The sequence below is a fragment of the Trachurus trachurus genome (assembly GCF_905171665.1).
Source record: "Trachurus trachurus genome assembly, chromosome: 13".
Classification (NCBI taxonomy): domain Eukaryota; kingdom Metazoa; phylum Chordata; class Actinopteri; order Carangiformes; family Carangidae; genus Trachurus; species Trachurus trachurus.
The window spans coordinates 9,378,240-9,398,816 of NC_139892.1; the positions used below are offsets into that span (position 1 = coordinate 9,378,240).

Genomic DNA, 20,577 nt, shown 5'->3' on the forward strand with positions numbered 1-20,577 from the left:
CCAGGTCTAATAGCTTAATGGTGTAGCCTCATATTGATCCAGTGAGCCAAGCAGATAGCATAGCCTGTGGGAGTTTTTATATTTATTACACAGATTAAGGAATTAAATTGCTGCAGTCCGGCCTTTAAAGCCTACGGCCTACTGTTCTAAACTAGGCTATAGCTCTTATCAAAACCATTCTGGATCTGCGGCTACTTTTTTTTTTTCCTGCAGGCAAAATAACTTACAGCATGTCAGTTCATCTGATGATGGACAATTTTAGCTCCATTAATACCCTAAGCCCAGACAGTTTTATCCCGGCCTGGGAGTGACTAATGCAGATAGTAGATGTGTGTGTGTTCATGCATGCATCAACTGCATGTAAGTGTATTTGTTTTGATATTGCTGCGGACTGTGTTAGTTGTAAGCTGCTCATCACATCAGGGTCCTGAGGGCATGAACATGACCCAGACTCTGTGACTAGACTGCCTCCGTCAAGTGGACTGACATTGGCCTTAGTTGCCTCCCCTCCCAGGCTCATCTCGTTCACACACATTAATTCCTATCCTAATTAAAAAACAAACATAAAAATTCTTTAGTGTGTTTATGTGTGTAAGAGCATGCAGTGCATTCAGTAAGTACGCAGACTAGGGATGTCACGATAATAGATTTTTTCGGTACGATTATTGTCAGGGAATTAATCACGATTATTATGCATTAACTGATTTTACAACACTATTAATGTGTAAAATCAAATATAGTTAAAATATACATTAATAATTATAAAATATTTTAAATATCTATTAAAATATGACCAATTATTAATCCGCCAGGGGAAGTGTTTGAAATATTCAAGTCATTCATTGTCATCGATACCAAATGTTTATGTTAATTTGAATCTTTTTGTTTTAATTACAAATGACACTTTAAACTCCTACCAATTCAATGCTACGTTAGGTAAATGGACCAGTATCTGTGCATCTGCCTTTACTTTGGGGCACAATCTGCCGACACGGTTCATACATAATCTTTTTTTGGAAAGTGACGGTATTTAGGAATCTTTACAATCAATTAATTGTGGCGTTTAATACTGCGATTAATTGTGAAAACAAGTAATTGTGACATCCCTAACCCACACCCCTTCACTTATTCCACATTGTTATGGTTGAAACCTTATGCTGAAAGTGTTGAAAGGTTTTAATGCAAATGTCACAGTATTATTCAGATCTTTTGCTGTGATACTTGGGATTCAGGTCAGTTTTCCAGTAACTCCCTCGATCAGCTTTGAGATGTTTCCACAGCTTGATGGGAACCCACCTGCCGTCAGTCGATTTAGTTTTACTGACATGATTTGAAAAGACACACACCTGTCTGTCTATGCTACGGTCTCACAGCTGACACTGCATATCAGAGTAAAATCCAAGCCATGAGGCGAGAGGAACTGCCTGTAGAGCTTAGAGATAGGAGGGAGTGTGTCGTCGTGGCACAGATCTCCAGAGGTCCTGTGTGTGGAGATGTTGAATACTTGAGCACAGGAAAGGAGCTTGTTTTGTTTTGTTTGAGGAAAGAAGCACCTCTGAGACTGTTGCACACTAGATTCTCTATTTTCAAGACACCAAGATTGAACTGTTTGGCCTGAACTCTAAGCATCATGTCAGGATGAAACCAGTAGCTGGTCATCACCTGCCCAATACCGCCCCAGCAGTGAGGCAGGGTAGTGGCAGCACGATGCTGTGGGACAGTTTCCAGCAGCAGAGACGGGGAGACTGCTCAGCGTGGAGGTAAAGCTGAATTGAGAAAATTACAGCTCTTAGGAACAAAGACTGAGCCCAAGATTAGTCTTCCCAACAGGACAATGACTGTAATCACAAAGCCAAGACAAACAGGATAGACCTGAAAATGGCTGTCCACCAAAGGTCCCGATACAACCCGACAGCCTTAGAGGATCTGCAGAGAAGAATGGCAGAAAATCCCTAAATCCAGATGTGCAAAGCTTGTCATGCCATGTCTCAGGAAGGCTCAAGGCTGTAATCGCTGCAACTTTAACTTAAGCACTGAGGAAAGGGTCTGAATACTTATGGCAACGTGATATCTCGGCTTTCTCTGTTTGCAAACATGTCTAAACTTTGGTGAAAAATTAGGGGGGTGAATATTTTCTGAATGCACTCACTGCACTCACACATACAGACTTGAGTCCTCTATTGGAAACTGAAATGTCTTGAATCTTAAGATGTTTGATCTCATTACCATTTTATAATATTTTATCACTGTAATATTTAGTAAAACTCAGATGAATTTTGCTTTGACTCTGACCTTCAGTTCTGCTTCTCGTCGTTTCTGCATTTTCTTCAACGCTGAGGTGACTGACTTTACATAAAACTTCTACTATCAACCCACCCACCATGGGTTGGCATTTCATCAAAGCTGGGCTCTGTGTATGCATTGGTTCATTATGGAGTAACAACTCGCAGAGTGAGCTGAGCTATGGGGAATTATACAATAACTCAGCATATAATATACAGTGTGTGTGTGTGGTCCAGTTTTAGCCAGGTACTACTATAAGCATCTCACGACTAAAGCGAAAACAACCCACAAACGCTGGCTGATGATTCCTGTAGCCTACTGTGTCTTCATGCACACGGCATAAACCACAACACAACCATTTGACTCAAAGCTGCGTATCCTGTAAAATGCATGCCCATTTATCTGTCAATGCAGAATGCGCTGTAAGATTTCACATGCTTTTGTGATTTCTAAAATAACGGATTCTCGGTGACAGAGGATCATGGTACTTTTGCACATTATGCCGTTACACATATTATATTCATGCTTTGGTGCTGTGTGTGTACATGGATATAAAAAAAAAATCCTGTCAGGAAAGAGCTGTAGGTAGAGCATGCGTCTTTCTGTACACTGCTTGGATATCATGGATTTTTTTTGGTTTGTTGGAAGGTTAAAGGTCATAGCTACAACTTTTTCATCAGTGATTAATTTTTTCAAAAATAATACATCCAAGAGGGGTGCAGAATAAAAGTATTAATTTTACTGAATTTTTTTTAATAGTATATAAATAATTGTTTTATAAATTTTGACGGGTCCAAAATAGATAAATATTTAGGCTACATCTGGTTATGTTGGCAACGTCGGCATGAAATGATCTCGGCGCCAACAGCATTAGTACGTTAATGTCACATGATGTGGAGCTCAGGGGGGAGCCAGATCCTGATAGCTATGTGGAGAAATGGCATCGTGCTAGTGCTAATGCTAATGCTAACTAACGGTCAGCCGGTACTGTAATGTTTCCGGTGCAGGCGTGATGCTGCGGGTTTGTGGGGTTTGTCTGCAGGTGAGTTAGTGTGAATGATTCAGATGTGTTTCCAGTCTGCTGTCAACACCGGAGCTGCTGCTCGTTAAATATGGTTAGCGTTAGCTTAGCTTTAGCTACTAGCCGCTCCCTATAGGCGTACCTGGCAACCAGTACAATTGAAGGTTGGCTGTATCATTGTGCTGTCCTTTAATGCTTTTCAATGTGCTGTTCCATATGAAAGTATACCTTGTTGTAAAAAAAAAAACGATTGAAGGTTGGCGCAAGAGTGGGCGAGTGTGAGTGCGACACCTACTGGCCGGGAGGAATTAAACTTATATCAGCTAACCCCTTTAAAGGTGTACAGAAATGGCCGTTTGTCCTGTTTGTCGCACCGAGTTGTCACGAGCTGCAACACGAGTTTACCCGAGTGAGGAAAACGAATTTGATTGGTCGTAGGGATGGGCATGATTAATCGATGATTGATTATTGATCGTTAAGAATTTTATCGATCACGTTAATTTTTTATCAATTTATTATAAGGGATCATGTAGAGGGCAGATGTTGTTATGTAGAACTTTTTTTTTCATAACAACCAATAAACTTATTATTACATGGTTTAAGAGTGAAATCATTCATTAAATATGAAGGGGCGCTTGTGTCGCTGACTCGGTGCAACGGAGACGTGAGCTGTGACACCGCGGCTCCGCCCGCTCTGATCAGCAGGTTTGGTTTTCAGCAGCAGTGTGGAAGGAGCCTCCACTCTCTGTAAGTTACAAGCTACAAGTAATTTATCTAACATCACAATTAGTCCGAAGCTGTTTAACTACGGTTAAAACGAAACATAAGGTAAATATCCTGCATAGTTCGTTTCTCTTCTCTGTGCTCCTGTGATCAGAGCGCCGCTCCGCCGTGTGTTGGCTACAGAAATAACAATAAAACACACGCGTTCACATTTTGAAAGTGCTTGCGATTTCTTTGTACAAGTGCAGCCAAACACGAGGCTGAAGAGAGAGGGACAGCAGAGCTGCTCTGACAGCTCAGCTACAGGTGAGCCAGGCAGCGCAACTGTGCTTTTTTTTTTTTTTTTTTTTAATGCCGGTGTTGGCACTGTCTCTACAGGTGAAGCACAAGCACACAGACGTCCGTGTAGGTTGTTGTCTGACCTTCCTAAACGGGGACTGCCCTGGATTACTGGCACACGCCATAGCCGCATGCATTCTGTTATTAAATTGAAAATTAATATTCATATTAATATGAATATTAATATTAACGATTAAATCGATAGTTGATCGTTAAAGCAGAAGTGAGTGATCCGGTCGTTTTCGCTAATGCTGCGTTCCAGGCAGGCTTTTGAAATCATAAATTACAGCTTCAAGTCACAACTTACGACTTTGTAGCGTTCCAGGCAACCCACTCGTGTTTTTCCGACCTGTTTTACCGGTGAAAGTCACTATAACGGCCACTCGTAACTTCCGACCCGTTAAATCGTACCAGTACGTCTTTTTGTACAGTCTATGTACCAGATCAAACTGGTACGACTTCACAGGTCGGAAAAAAATGAGTTTCCTTGAACGCACCATAACAGTCCTCGTCCCTACGTCGCCACATTCACGGCGTCCCTTGGCTGCACACACAGCCCTGCATGCCGTTCTCTCTCCTCATTGGATAAAAACTGTAGGATACGATAAATGTTTTCTCCTCGACTCAGAGCAGAGCAGAGTGACTGACAGACCCGTGTTTCAGTCCAAACACTCTATGTAAGTGATTGCTGTCGGAAGATATAACTATTTAAGACTTATATTAACACAAATATATCACTTACTTCTGCTTTAATTTCCCCGATGATCGATCAAAAATATTTCTTCAAATGCCCATCCCTAATTGGTCGTTATCAAGCGGGCGGGATATTCAAAGTTTGGGGCGAGCCCGAGCTCCGTGTGTGTGTGCGTGTCTCAGACGTTTGAATGACGGATGACGGATCCAATATCAGTGGCTGGTGAATCGTGTACAGGCTGACGTATAATCCGTGCGCCTGCATTATCCAATGCGAAAAAAAAAAATACACACTTTCATCCCAGATTTACTCAAAAATAGAATTTTGCACAAAGTTTGGCCTACAACGTCTGATAGATGAGTTATCACATTAATTTTATGATCCAGAGTGGGCTCAAATTCAGTTTTCTTTTCTGTACACCTTTAAAGAGAGAATAGACTTGTGCAGCCTGGACTACAGTGAATGTTGTGGTGAAGCAGTCAGGATTCGTTGTAATGTTTAAACAGTCTAAACAGCCCTAGTGTCTACAAAATATCTGATACTATCTCTCTGTTTGTCTGTCAGACCCGGGCTGGACCAGTATCAACCGAGGGGTCCTGATCTGTGATGAATGCTGTTCAGTCCATCGCAGTTTAGGTCGTCACATCTCCATAGTAAAGCACCTGAGGCACAGTGGATGGCCTCCCGCACTACTGCAGGTAAGGCTGAGGAGTGAGTAGTGAGGAAAAAGAAACGGGAGTGGGAATGGATGGGGAAAAAAATAAAGCAAAAGCGGTAGAGAAATCTGACTCAGCAAGATGTTAATCTATTTCACAGCTTTCGTACAAAAGTTTGCTTCTCTATCAATTTTAAATTCACTGCCTAACTCTTCCTGTACATATTTCCTTTTAAGCTTTCTGATAATTTTAATGGCAATGAGTTGAGTCTCTCAAATTTAACATTTGTGCTGCAGCGTGACATTACGCAACAATATTCTTGTGATGGTGCTAATTTTCTTGTGCCTGGTGTACCCTCACCGAGTCACGACTTTGCGTGCGTGTATCCGTGTGTGTGTGCCTGTGTGTGTGTTTCAGATGGTTCAGACCTTGGCCAGTAATGGGGCCAACTCCATATGGGAACACAGTCTCCTGGACCCTGCTCAGGTGCAGAGCGGCCGTAGGAAACCCAACCCCCAGGACAAAGTCCAGTGAGTATACTCCCTGCAGGCTCCAGATACACAGAGCAACACAACACAACACAACACTCCCACCCCCTGCCCCTCATCCACCCACCCACCCTCCGCTGTCACCTTTACAGGGGGAAATTATTAGGGCCACGGGCAATCGCACCGGGCACTGATCCCTACAGCTATGAAATAGCTGCAGGGACCAGTGCCCGGGCGAAGCCCGGGCACTACTGTTATTGTGTGGATTTTTTCTTATTATTTTTCCACTTCCGGCCAACTTTCGGTTCGCTACTAGTCCTGCAACTCGAAGAGTTGCAGGCCAAATTATATATCAAAACGTGCGGCTTGATTGGGATCGGTGTGCTATTACTTTTCTCAACAGTATACGAATTTTTCGCGACGTAAGTCGCGAAAAACCGTGCAAAATTTTTGCATTGAAATGAATGGGACGGGCGGGAAAAAAAGAGCGAAAAAGACCAATCATTGGAGTTTAACAAACGTCTACTGCTCAGGCATACTTTCACCTAGAGACTCCATTTAAACTTTAAACAGTAGACACAAGTCTTGTGTATTGGCGTATTACTCCACGTTTTGATAGGTCATATAGTTTTTGATCAATCCCTGATCAATGACCATGATCATTTTTGGAGAAATTATGAGATTATAATGGGTGTGTATTGCACGGAATGTTCGTGTCAGAGTGGGTGACATCATCGGTTAGAGTGGGAGAGATGCCAGAAAAACTCCAGATTTTTTCTCTTTCCAAACTCGGCCCGGCCACAATTTACACTCTACACACATAATTTTTTCAGAATTTGTAAGACAAACTTGTCCTGTCACTCATCATCTGCTCAAAATATCAGAGAGACTTACAGAATTTAAACTTGGAGCCTCTAAGTGCGGCCACGTCTGTCTCTGCTCCTCATTGACTCCAATACAAATATTTTCTGAGAGAAGCAGAACGGCCTGATGTTTTAAAACTGCCAGCGTCGCCAAAATATTTACTGTAGAAACACCAAATCGTACCAAAATTTTCAGTAAGTCCTTAGAGCAACGTTGATCTGTGTTTTGTTCTGATAGGAGTTACCGTTTTGTCATGCTGAGCCTAAATGTGAGACCGGTGCAGAGGCAGAAAATGGCTCTTTTTCTCCACGTTTCTGTCTGTCTCAGCCTGGGGGGCCCCTATCGCCGTGGTAACCTCTTTGATCCTCAGGCCAGAGCTCGTTAACTTCATAAACAATCCACCTGGCGCTCGTTTAAATGTTTATAAACACCGACACAGCTAAATCAGACTGACACAGGATGCAGCTACTAACTAACTATGTGTCAAGTCAGTCACACACACACACACAGACTCTAGAGCCAGCTTCATGTGATTACAGTCACACACACACACACACACACACACACACACACACACACACACACACACACACACACACACACACACACACACACACACACACACACACAAACACACACACACACACACACAAACACACACACACACACACACACACACACACACACACACACACACACACAGGTAACCTAATGTGATTACAGCTCCTCCATATCAGTGCTTATAGAAAGATGATCATGTGTCTGTCTGATCAGCTCTGTCTTGACCTTAAGATCGTGGGTTTGATTCCCATGTTGACAGAGATGGCACAACCCGCAGTAGCTCCCGTGGCCCATTCAAAATTTCCCGAGAGGAAATTTTCTAGTTGTCTCTGCTGCACAGGAATGTTACATAACCTTTCTGAACATAATTGGTGTTTTCATCGACAAGGAGCGATTGCGTCTAGTTTTTTCTTAATGCCCTCCAAACTGTTTCCTCTTAGTCATGGATCACCTTCCTAATTGATCCTAATCTGATGTTTTATTTCACTAATACAAGGATAGGGTTTGCCTTGTTATGTTGTAGTACTTTGTTTGAAAAATGGCTAAAGGATGGTCAAGAGATCAAGAATTACACCTGCTTATCTTCAAATGTGCTGTATTATACACAGTGTCTCCAAATCCAAAAGTAATCTATCAATTCTGTCTCATTCTGGACATCAGTTATCTCCCCCATCAGGAGGGAGTTCCTCTATTTTTCAGCAAGGTCTATAATTAACAAGTAAAATGTGAAGGAACCACGCTCAAGACTTGCTAAGAAAGAGCAGTCTTGCTGGCATCTAGTCCTTTACTCAAGACATCTATTTGTTAAGAGAGTGGGTGTTTTTTTCTTTTCTTTTCAAACTACAACAAAGGCTCAAAACGAGAAGGAGGGGGAGAAAAATGAGAGATGATCTTCCTTTAAAGGGATAGGCCAACATTTTTTTTAATGTCTTGCCTCACTCCCGAGTCCATGACCAGCAGATAGACACCATCCTTTCGACTGTGCGTGCAGTAACAAGGGAGAATACGGGCAGAGCTGGCACACCGCTAATTAGCTTAGCTCAAACGCTGGAAGTGTATAGGTAGTGTTAGCCTGCCTCCTACCCGAGCCGAAATCAGCAGTCAGAAGGTGATTTCATTTTAGCTCTAAACTCTGTAACATTTCAAACATTTTTAGGCGATAAAGTAGCCGTTTAGATCAGCAGTGTGTCGTTCATTTGTCTAAATAGCTACCAGCTGTTTACAATTTTGTTCGGAAGAATTCAGCGCTACTCAAGCTAGCCGTTGTGACCAACGCACTTCTGGTTACTTTCACAAAATAAAACACCCGTTGCCCTTTACATACAGAAAACCATGACGATAGGATTTGTGCTTTTACTTTGAAATAGGAAGCTAACCTACCCTCGATGTAGCTAGCTTGAACCAAAATAAACTGTCTTTGCTTGAACCCTCCGTTTTGACCGATCTCGTCCCATTACCGGCATTTGACCGCTCAAGATGCCTTACCGGAGAGTTTTGTCAGCTCTGAGACAAAGATCGGCCCGCCGGTTTCTGTTTAGAGTTTAGAGTTCTCTCATGACCTTAGGTGGAGGCAGGCTAACGCTACCGCTACACTTCCAGCGTTTGAGCTACACTAATTAGCGGTGCGCCAGCTCTGCCCGCATCTCCCTTGTTACTGCACGCACAGTCGAAAGGATGGTGTCTATCTGCTTGTCATGGACTCGGGAGTGAGGCAAGACACGGGAAAAAAAAAAGTTGGCGTATCCCTTTAAGTCCAAATAGAGTGGTGTTGCATGGACACGGATGGTCTGCATTCATGTGTAATCGAATGACAAATGCAGTGGTGTTGTCTGTAGCTTCTGAGAGGATGAACCATTAGCGCGTTAGCACAAACCTCAGCTTGTGTCAGGTTTCAAATTCCACAGGGTCCTGTGCCGACAACAGTTTTGTGTACAGTACACGTCCGTACACTTGTGATGGTGAGAATGCAAAAGAAGTGTGGCTCTAATGGCATAACTAAATTAGCACATTGACGGGAAATTGTAACAGTCGTTATAATATTTTATCGTTAGAACAACTTGTTTTCCTTATCAGTGTGGATTTGTGCCTAACTTACTCACCTTAACTTCTCCTCCTCCTGTGCAGTCCCACTAAGTCAGAGTTCATTAGAGCCAAATACCAGATGCTGGCCTTTGTGCACAAGCTGCCCTGCCGTGATGATGATGGCGTCACTACCAAGGACCTCAGTAAGGTGAGCGCTCGCTATTTCACAGCTGAAGGGCAAGATTTAATGAGTGCAGGTTAATTAGCTTACGCAGACATCGCCATACAGTGAACAGCATGTGTAAAAGCGCCAAGGATGGTTCTTTTATAGATGTCAGTGGGAGACCTTATCCATAAACAAGCATACTCATGGACTTACTTGCACAAACTCACACACACACACACACACACACACACACACACACACACACACACACACACACACACACACACACACACACACACACACACACACACACACACACACACACACACACACACACACACACACACACACACACACTCACTGATAACACCCCCCGGCAGGAAGCGATCTGAATGACACAGCAGGATGTAATAATGATCTCTAATGCTGTGGAGCTCCACTGGGCTAATAAAGGGATTCTGCCTGTTTCTGTCTCTCCACAATATTTAATCTTTCCACCCCCCTATATCTCCATCCCTCTCTACTTTTCTTTTTCTATTAGCAACTTCACTCCAGTGTGCGGACGGGGAGTTTAGAGACGTGTCTTCGGCTCTTGTCCCTGGGCGCTCAGGCCAACTTCTTCCACCCGGTCAGGAAAAAAAAAATCTACTCGCTGACTCACTCCATCTAGCAATTAGCCTTTCTGTTCAGTCACTCTCTCTTTCTGCCATGCAATCTTGTCCTCCTGACTCTTGTGTGTGTGTGTGTGTACCTGACCCTTCAGGAGAAAGGCACTACCCCGCTCCATGTGGCGGCCAAGGCAGGGCAGATCTTGCAGGCTGAGCTGCTAGTGGTGTACGGCGCAGACCCCGGAGCGCCCGACATTAACGGACGTACGCCCATGGACTACGCAAGGTACAACACAGTCAGCGTTTAATCTGAATCTCACCTCACTCTGCTTTGGGAAAATCATGTGGGTTAAAGGAGAATTCCAGTCATTTTTGATCTGATGGTCACCCAGTGTTGGGGGGAGCAAAAAACGCGACTAAAATTGATGCAGGCAAACCAGAGTTACACCATGGCTAGACGGTGCTCAGGATAGCGAAAACGCTAACCCATGGGGGCAATTCTTTCAACCACAACAAACACTTAAAAAACAATCAAATATCTATGGTACATGACTCGAATCCTTACGACACACCACTGAACTCATATAGTGTACAATATAAACCGGTATAAACTTTGTGTTTTTGCATGTTATCACTCACCTCAGACAGCCGAACTCTGAAACATCCTGGAAAGACATTACTATCCGATCGCAGAGCGCCTGCTCTCCCCGCCACAGAAACTAACACTTTTTCCTTGTTGTGATGATTTCTTTACAAAAATAAACGGTCGAAGATATTTTGGACATTACCACTGCACTGCTCCACCGTTTATTTTTGTAAAGAAGGCAAGGCAATTTTATTTGTATAGCCCGTTTTTACAAGCAGTTTGTCTCAAAGGGCTTTACATGGCATCACAACAACATCCTCTGTCCTTAGACCCTCACATCGACTGAGGAAAAACTCCATAGAAAACCCTTTTAACAGGGAAAAATTGGAGAAACCTCAGGGTGAGCAACAGAGGAGGGATCCCTCACCCAGGACAAGCAGACGTGCAATAGATGTTGTTACATACTAAGAAAACAGTTTATAGTCATCACAACAAGGAAAAAGTGTTTGTTTCTGTGGGGGATCAGATAGTAATGTCTTTCCAGGACGTTTCAGAGTTAGATATTTGATTGTTTTTGAGTGTTTGTTGTGGTTGAAAGAATTGCCCCCATAGGTTAGCGTTGTCGCTATCCCGAGCACCGTCTAACCATGGTGTAACTCCGGTTTGCCTGCATCAATTTTAGTCTTTTGCTCCCCCCAACACTGGGTGACCATCAGGACAACGATTTAGGGGTCAAAAATGACCAGAATTCTCCTTTAACTCTGAATCTCACCTCACTTCTGCTTTGGGAAAATCATGTGGGTTAAAGCAGAAGAGTTGAATGATAGAAGTAAGAAAAATGGGATAATCTGTCTTTGTGTGCTCCAGGCAGGCGGGTCATATAGAGTTAGCAGAGCGGCTGGTGGAGTGTCAGTATGAGCTGACGGACAGGCTAGCCTTCTACCTCTGTGGGCGGCGTCCAGGTAACTCACTGCACCAGTTCACACGCAGTTCACGTGCCCTTAAGCATGGCAATTAATCCTCTCCTCTCCTCTCCTCTCCTCTCCACAGATCACAAGAATGGCCATTATATCATTCCTCAAATGGCAGACAGGTATGGCCCATGATATTACCGTTTTGTGTCACAAAATGACTTTGCGCACCCAGTTGCATGCCGTGGTTTGATTGCACGAAGCGTCTTTGTTATCACTGAACTTAACTGTGACCTGACTTGTTAAACTTCCATCACGACTGCTTCTTTCCTCTGCATCTCCCTGGCTTTGATTAATTGATACCGATGCAGTTTAGTGTTCTGACCAGAGGGTGGCACCATTGTATACGTAACCCCACCCCAAAAAAAAAGAAAAGAAAGAGTTAGATAAAGGAGGATGTTGGCACCTCCATCAAAAACTGGCCATTTATTGTAAATGCCGATCTAAGCTTTTCCAGGTAGATCCGATGATTTAGATACTTGAGGTGTGTTTGGTTTATGAATCCTGGACTGCAGGTTTGATTTGGGAGGTGCAGAAGTGCCCAGTCAGGCCATCATAAATCAAGTTAAGTATTACTTGGCTCAGCTTCTTTCACATATTTGATGGCTGTTGGGTTTTCTCAGCTGAGGCAAAGAAGGACTTAGAAAAATATGTATCACTCAGTCAGAAATGTGCATGTAAGGCAGCTAAAGCAGGCGCGCCTCTGTCCTCATGTGTTTGTTACTTAAGTGGGTCTTTTGCTCCTGAGCTGCCATCTAACTCCACCTGCATCTGTTCTGTTCTGGTGAATGGTTCCTCTTGATAATAACAACTAAAGCGTGTTTTGATGTGGCTTCTCTATCCCTCTTTCTGTCTGTTTCTTCCTTTTTCTCACTCGTTTTCTGTTCTCTCCATTTCGCTGCGCTTGGTGGAGCCAGAGCTCGTCCTAAGTGCCCGACACAGAGGTATCTTTACTTTCCTTGTTCCTTTTGCTTCCCAGAATCTCTTCCTTCATTTCACCCCCCCAACCCCCACCCACCCACTCTCTGTCTCTCTGCTACCCCATCGTAGATTTCCCTGTTTTTCACTAGAACAAACCAACATCTTCTTCAGCCGTTTCTTCAAGTGTTATCAGGAGAAAACAAATTTGTAAAGTTCATTCTGAGAGGAGAATAAGAGTAGATGAGTAGAGGCTATGAAAGAATAGATGTTCACTGGGCTTCAGTGTAGCATAAAGTCTTGCTGTGCTCAGGAGAGTCACACCAGACATTTCCATTTATTAAAATTGTTCATTAGCATATTTCCCAAGAGAACATTTCTGGCCACAAATGCAAGCGCTCGTCCTGCAATAAGTTCAGTTTTTCTTAAATTAAATTTCAAATAATGCAGTCTAGAGCAGTGCATAAAGAGTGAGTTTAATTTGGATTAAATACCTGCTGATATTCTACAGATCTTAGATGTCTGATACCCAACACATCCCATCCCAAATGTTCCCTCCCTCTCCCTGTCCCCCGTCTCTAGTGAAACACCTTTCCCAATCCAAACCTCTCGCTCCTCTTTCCATCTCAACATCTTCCTCTCTGCCTCCCTCCCCCTCCTCCGTCCCTTTATTCCCTTGTATCCTTCCAATTCCGGTCTGACTGTTTTCATCTGTGTTTTTTTTTATTATTTTTTTTATAGTTTGGACCTCTCGGAACTGGCCAAGGCTGCCAAGAAGAAGCTCCAAGCGGTGAGTTTGGTTCAAGTGTAAGATTAGAAATCAAAGCTTACATGACAGTTTTACCAACAGGTGTGAGTTACAGTCGCAGTTTGAAATTTCAGCAAGTTTTTGAATCTCATGTGAAAAGATTGAGTGTGTGGGAAATTTGGTGTAACTGCTCGATTTTCAGTTCCATGCCAACATACTGTAATGTCTGTCTGCTCCAGAGCCATCTGTTTAGGCCCACGGACTGATAGTAATCCAGAAACTGAGCCCCAGTGGTCAGTTCTCCACATAATGAAGGACTTTAGTCAGAAACCGTGACACAAAAGTTGTTGGGAAAATTGGAAAAAGATGGTTGAGACAACATGCCAAGTAAAATCTTAACCACGCACAGCCCAGATATTTGTCATCATGCCTGTTTCATTCTGTTCTCACTCAGTTTTACACAATAGTGTTTGTTAGATTTGCTATGTATGTACAAATACATGTTGATATATCTTCTATATCTAATTTATTTGTTTGTGACAGCTCAATAATCGGTTGTTTGAGGAGCTAGCGATGGATGTCTACGACGAGGTGGATCGCAGAGAAAATGATGCAGGTAGGCCTCGTCTCCTCCCTGCTGATCACTGCCTTGTTTTATCCTCTATAAAGTAGAAATATCTGCCTGTGTTTTGACTTTTTTCCCTACATGGAAACTAAATGTTGAAGAAAAAAGAAAAAGAAAAAAAGAAACACCTCCACATGACATCATTGACATGACCTTTGAGAAGGAAAAAGGGGGCAGGAGAAAAGAATTCACAGAGAAAATAGATTCTGTTTGGACATTGAAATCTGAAGGACACAGCGAGGAGAAAGAGGAAAATGACTATTAAAGAGGAAGGCCAAACGGAGAGAGCGAGCGCGTAAAGGCGGGAGGAGGAGAGTCAAGAGTGAGGAAGTGCCTCAGAAATTCTTGAGTCTCTCTCCTCCTCCTCCGCTCGTTGTCGCTCTCCTTTTCTCTCTTTTCCTTTTCACATCTTTCCTGTTCCTTCAGTAGCAGTAGCAGTCATATTGTGCCTTCTGATAGAAGCACTGCAGGTAAGTGGCGAGAAGAGAATACACAAACTCAGCGGGATGGGCCAGAGCACGACGGTTTTAGAATCTACTCTCTCGCTCTCTCTCTTCTTTTTTTTTTTTCATACTGTACTTTGTTTATGTCTCTATGCATGTGTGGGCGGATGGACTGTTTGGCAGCACATGTTCCAGCCAACACGGCCTTGTGGCTTCAAGACACCCTCACACACACACTCACACACACACACACACACACACACACACACACTCATACATACACAGGCTTATTTTTTGCTTCATCTGCTTGTCTCCTCCAGTGTGGCTTACGACCCAGAACCACAGCACTCTGGTAACAGAACGCAGCGCAGTGCCCTTCCTACCCGTCAATCCTGAATACTCTGCCACACGCAACCAGGTAAACATACACACACACATACACTCGCACAATGCAAATAACAGCAGGTGGCATGTGCTTGCTCATATTGTTTGTTTGTATTGGTTGATAAAAAAAAAAGAACGCATGCATACGTTAGGGAATAAAGTCATTTAAAACCTGAAGATGATGAGAAAACTGAGAAGAATAGATAAAGGTAAAAAAAAGTTGTTAAAGGGATACGCCAACATTTTTTTTTCCATGTCTTGCCTCTCTCCCGAGTCCATGACCAGCAGATAGACACCATCCTTTTGATTGTACGTGCAGTAACAAGGGAGATACGGGCAGAGCTGGCGTGCCACTAATTAGCTTAGCTCAAATGCTGGAAGTGTATCGGTAGCGTTAGCCTGCCTCCTACCCAAGCCGAAATCAGCCATCAGAAGCTGATTTCATTTTAGCTCTAAACTCTGTAAATATATCACTTAATCGACATTTCAAACATTTTTAGGCGAGAAAGTAGCCGTTTAGATCAACAGTGTGTCGTTAATTTGTCTAAATACCAGCTGTTTACAATTTTGTTCGGACGAATTCGGCGCTACTCAAGCTAGCCGTTGTGACCAACGCACTTCCAGTTACTTTCACAAAATAAAACACCCGTTGCCCTTTACATACAGAAAACCATGACAATAGAATTTGTGCTTTTACTTTGAAATAGGAAGCTAACCTACCCTCGATGTAGCTAGCTTGAACCAAAATAAACTGTCTTTGCTTGAACCCTCCGTTTTGACCGATCTCGTCCCGTTACCGGCATTTGACCGCTCAAGATGCCTTACCGGAGAATTTTGTCAGCTCTGAGACGAAGATCGGCCCGCCGGTTTCCGTTTAGAGTTGCTGAAGAGTTTCTCTGATGACTTTAGGTGGAGGGAGGCTAACACTACCTATACACTTCCAGTGTTGGCATATCCCTTTAACACAGTGTGAAATCGACAGGGGATGTTCCTCAGCTGTGAGAGAGGAGAGACGTAATCCATCCGTGTTTCTCTATGTCTCCTCCTCACTCCCTCTTCCCTCCAAAGTGTGTGAGTGTGAGAGAGAATTCCCATATGTCCTCTCACATAGTTTCTCCTCATCCGTGTGGCTCATTAGTGTAAACATTGACTTTTTAACACAAGCATACACACGCAGAAAAAACACCCACATCGCCACGTTTTGCTCCGCTCTGATAGGGCAGTTCACTGTGGTTAGGGCTCTACTGTCTATTTATGGAGGCAGAACACATTTAGAGTTGAACTTTTTACCTTCTTTTGTTTTTTTTAAAGCGCCCCGTTGTGAATCGCACATCACTAGTCTGTGCGTAATAATAATTCCAGTCCAGCACTTCAGTGGAAACTGACCTTTTTTATCCTCATACATGGATGCCAGCACGCTTGTGTAATTGCACGGTTTATGTTTCATTGCTAATGTTTGTGAATGTATGAGTGCAGTTGTGACGGTGTGTGTGTGTGTGTGTGTGTGTGTGTGTGTGTGTTGTGAGTGCTCAGTATTACTGTGTTTTTCCACAGCACATGGTAGCTGACCACAGTAGTTGCAGAGGCATTGAAGCACTGACTGTGGGCTGGATGTTTTTGTTTTTTTTTCTCTCTCGATACTGCACCACTCTTGATAGATCTTTTAAGACATTTTTCAGCTGGTCGTGTCATTGTGTGCATGTGTGTGGATAATAACACAAGTCCTGTGTCCTGTCCTGTCCTGTCCTTCTCAGGGCCGTCAGAAGCTGGCCCGTTTCAACGCTCGGGAGTTTGCCACGCTCATCATCGACATCCTGAGTGACGCCAAGAGGAGACAGCAGGGAAAAGGTCTCAGCAGCCCTACTGGTGAGACACTGGGAGGAAATCACACACAGATTAGCACTGAGAGCTCAAGAGGTTTATAAAGCTTTTTCAAGAATAGCAAAAAAGAAGGGACCTTACTTAACCTGGTTACAAATAATATATATAGACACAAGTCAGTTTATTGATGAAGCAACTGTGATTATGGCTGTAAGCAGAAATTGATTCAGTCCAGCAATTTAGTGAAGTCGGGGAAGAGATTTTCAGGATTTATTGTTAGACAGTTCAAATCTATACCACACCAGGTGGTATATGTATATTTTAAAGGAATATTTCAACATTTTGGCGAATTGGCCCATTGCCATAATCCCTATTGTCTTTGCAGTAGGTTCGTTACCTTTAATTGTCGCTGTAAGCTATTTTTAGATCGGCGGAGCAGAGCCGCGAGCTGCTCAGAGCTACGCTACGGAGGCTAATGGGATTTCTTGGTTTCCCTCATCAAACTCATCAAATACACAATCCAACAACTCCACAACGCTCTGGTGGACAAGTTGTGACCTGCACATTCACCACGCTATGAGATAATAACAGAACGTTACCAGACAGAGTTGTTTTAGAGGTAAATTTATGCAAAGCCGCTGATGCGCGTTCCCGTCAGGGACAGTTCTTCAGCAAGCAGTCTCTGCATTTACCTCTAAAACAACTCTGTCTGGTAACGTTCCATTATTATCTCATAGCGTGGTGAATGTGCAGGTCACAACTTGTCCACCAGAGCGTTTTGTAGTTGTTGGATTGTGTATTTGATGAGTTTGATGAGGGAAATCAAGAAATCCCATGAGCATAGCTCTGAGCAGCTCGCAGCTCTGCTCCGCCGTTCTAAAAATAGCTTGCACCGACAATTAAAGGTAACAAACCTACTGCTAAAACTATAGGGATTATGGCAATGGGCCAATTTGCCAAAAATGTTGAAATATCCCTTTAAACTGTACAGACATTTGACAGTCTTATCAGTTTGAGCCGTCCCAAGAGGCAGATGAGAGCGCAGAGGAGGGCTGATAATAGCCCGTACTGAGAGAACTGTAATGAATGAGCATATTCTTCCCCGTCGCCAGACACACTGGACCTGGGCATCGACGATGACCAGCACGACTACGACAGCGTAGCATCTGATGAAGACACAGACAGCGAGCTCACCACCCAGAACAACAACAACACGCAACGCAGCAACCGTGCAAAGGTATCCTACTTGACTGCTTCCACTTTTTTTTTAGCTGTAGTAAATATGCAGCACTGCTTTGTTACCTCACCAGGAGTTTTTACTCAACAAGTCAGCCCCTTGATTCTCTCACTCAGTGTCTGAATATGAGCTAGCAGAGGCTTTTCCCCTGGTTTCCTCTTTAAGACTGCGTGTCCCAGCATGCTTTGCGGGGAGTGGCCACAGTCAGAGCTGCCACATAGCTCCTGAGTGACATCATCAGCTATTCTGGGTCCCTGTCAGAGAGGCATTGTTCATAGAGAGAGACTGTGTGTGTGTGTGTGGAGGGAGGGAGGGAAGAGGAGACAGAGAAAGAAAGGAGAAATGGTGCAGCAGTGGGAGTGGTGGAAAAGACAGAGTAAACAACAGCTAAACCAGTAACTATCCCCCCTTCCTGTGCACTTTTTTTTTTTAGCTCAGTGGACAAAGTACTGACAGACCACAAGTCAGAGGTTCACACTGCCACGCTTAAAATATGTGCATTCATTCCTCTGGTGTGTCATCTGATGTCCTTGCGTGTACAGTACAGTATGTATGAAGTGGGGGACTTAGGAGTAAAAATTGACAGAGTTTAAGTTGGAGGTGGATGAACTGAGAAGAAAGAGCTCAGAAGAACAGTGTGTGAAAGATGTTTTTAAAGGTTGGGTGAGGGAGTGGTATAGGACTGAGTTGGAGCATGTTCCAGGGTCACAGGAAGTGGGGGTGGATTGCATATTGAGAGTAGAACTGGGACTGTACTGTCTTTATGTACTGATGTGATCAGCTTTAGTACTGTTCTGCAGCCCTCTTCCTCTCAGTCAGCAGTACGGTCTGTTTTAAAGGAGAATTCCGGTCATTTTTGACCCCTAAATCATTGTCCTGATGGTCACCCAGTGTTGGGGGGAGCAAAAAACGCGACTAAAATTGATGCAGGGAAACCGGAGTTACACCATGGCTAGACGGCGCTAGGGATAGAGACAACGCTAACCTATGGGGGCAATTCTTTCAACCACAACAAACACCCAAAAAACAATCAAATATCTATGGTACATGACTGTAATCCTTATGACACACCACTGAACTCATATAGTGTACAGTATAAACAGTATAAACTTTGTGTTTTTGCATGTAGTCTCCCACCTCAGACAGCCGAACTCTGAAACATCCTGGAAAGACATTACTATCCAATCGCAGAGTGCCTGCTCTCCCCGCCACAGAAACAAACACTTTTTCCTTGTTGTGATGATAAGATATTTTGGACATTACCACTGCACTGCTAGACCGTTTATTTTTGTAAAGAAATCATCACAACAAGAAAAAAGTGTTTGTTTCTGTGGCGGGGAGAGCAGGCGCTCTGCGATTGGATAGTAATGTCTTTCCAGGACGTTCTAGAGTTACGCTGTCTGAGGTGAGTGATAACATGCAAAAACACAAAGTTTATACCGGTTTATACTGTACACTATATGAGTTCAGTGGTGTGTCGTAAGGATTCGAGTCATGTACCATAGATATTTGATTGTTTTTTAAGTGTTTGTTGTGGTTGAAAGAATTGCCCCCATAGTAAGTAAGTAAGTAAGTAAATTCCTTTATTGTCCCGAAACGGGCAAGTGTTTTGCAGCAACTGCTTCAACATTTAAAATACATAACAGGCAACAAGGACATTGTTAGCGTTAGCGTTGTCGCTGTCCCTAGCGCCGGGTAGCCATGGTGTAACTCTGGTTTGCCTGCATCAATTTTAGTCGTGTTTTTTGCTCCCCCCAGCACTGGGTGACCATCACAACAACGATTTAGGGGTCAAAAATGACCGTAATTCTCCTTTAACCCAGCTGAAATGCCAGATATTCATACTGTATGTCTTGTTTTACTGGTACAAAAAAAATGCATTGAAATAAGTTTTACATTATGAGTAAATTTAATGGTTTTCATCCTATGACAGCTTCACTTCTGTACCTCACTTTCCACTTCTTGTCTGTTTCTGTCCGCCTGCCCGTGTGTCCCATCAATCCAGAGCATGGACTCGTCAGACTTGTCCGACGGTCCCATCACCCTGCAGGAGTACCTGGAGGTGAAGAAGGCCCTGGCCTCCTCGGAAGCCAAGGTTCAGCAACTCATGAAAGTCAACAACAACCTGAGCGAGGAACTGCGGCGGCTGCAGAAGGAGGTAGGGAGCACGAAGGGGTTAGGGATGAATCAGGCAATAAAGGTCACAGGTTATTTATGATATGCTGAACTTTAGAACGTACAGAACCGGGGATCCACTTATTTTACTCGTTTATTGACATTTAAATCTTATTTGATAGTAGTGGAGAGCAATAAGGAGAGAGATGGGACGATGCAAAGAAGGGTTGGCATAAAGTCGTCCTCTGAAAGATTGGAATATAAAAACAGAAAGCAGATGATGGGGGCGTGCCGAAGACAAACA

At 43.5% G+C, this 20,577-nt stretch overlaps 1 protein-coding gene across 2 annotated transcripts in view; it reads left to right on the plus strand.

Moving 5' to 3' along the window:
- Positions 1-20,577, plus strand: part of git1 (G protein-coupled receptor kinase interacting ArfGAP 1) — a 34,562-nt gene that overhangs the window by 2,810 nt on the left and 11,175 nt on the right. Inside the window, exons 2-15 of one of the 2 annotated variants that reach the window (XM_083985843.1) lie at positions 5,625-5,758; positions 6,134-6,246; positions 9,754-9,859; positions 10,359-10,445; positions 10,581-10,711; positions 11,879-11,973; positions 12,062-12,104; positions 12,900-12,926; positions 13,642-13,690; positions 14,192-14,264; positions 15,037-15,134; positions 16,855-16,966; positions 18,034-18,158; positions 20,164-20,316. In XM_083985843.1, coding sequence (XP_083841969.1) covers positions 5,625-5,758; positions 6,134-6,246; positions 9,754-9,859; positions 10,359-10,445; positions 10,581-10,711; positions 11,879-11,973; positions 12,062-12,104; positions 12,900-12,926; positions 13,642-13,690; positions 14,192-14,264; positions 15,037-15,134; positions 16,855-16,966; positions 18,034-18,158; positions 20,164-20,316 — 1,346 coding nt within the window. The remainder of the gene's footprint in view (positions 1-5,624; positions 5,759-6,133; positions 6,247-9,753; positions 9,860-10,358; positions 10,446-10,580; positions 10,712-11,878; positions 11,974-12,061; positions 12,105-12,899; positions 12,927-13,641; positions 13,691-14,191; positions 14,265-15,036; positions 15,135-16,854; positions 16,967-18,033; positions 18,159-20,163; positions 20,317-20,577) is intronic. The other variant, XM_083985844.1, reaches the window with a different exon arrangement.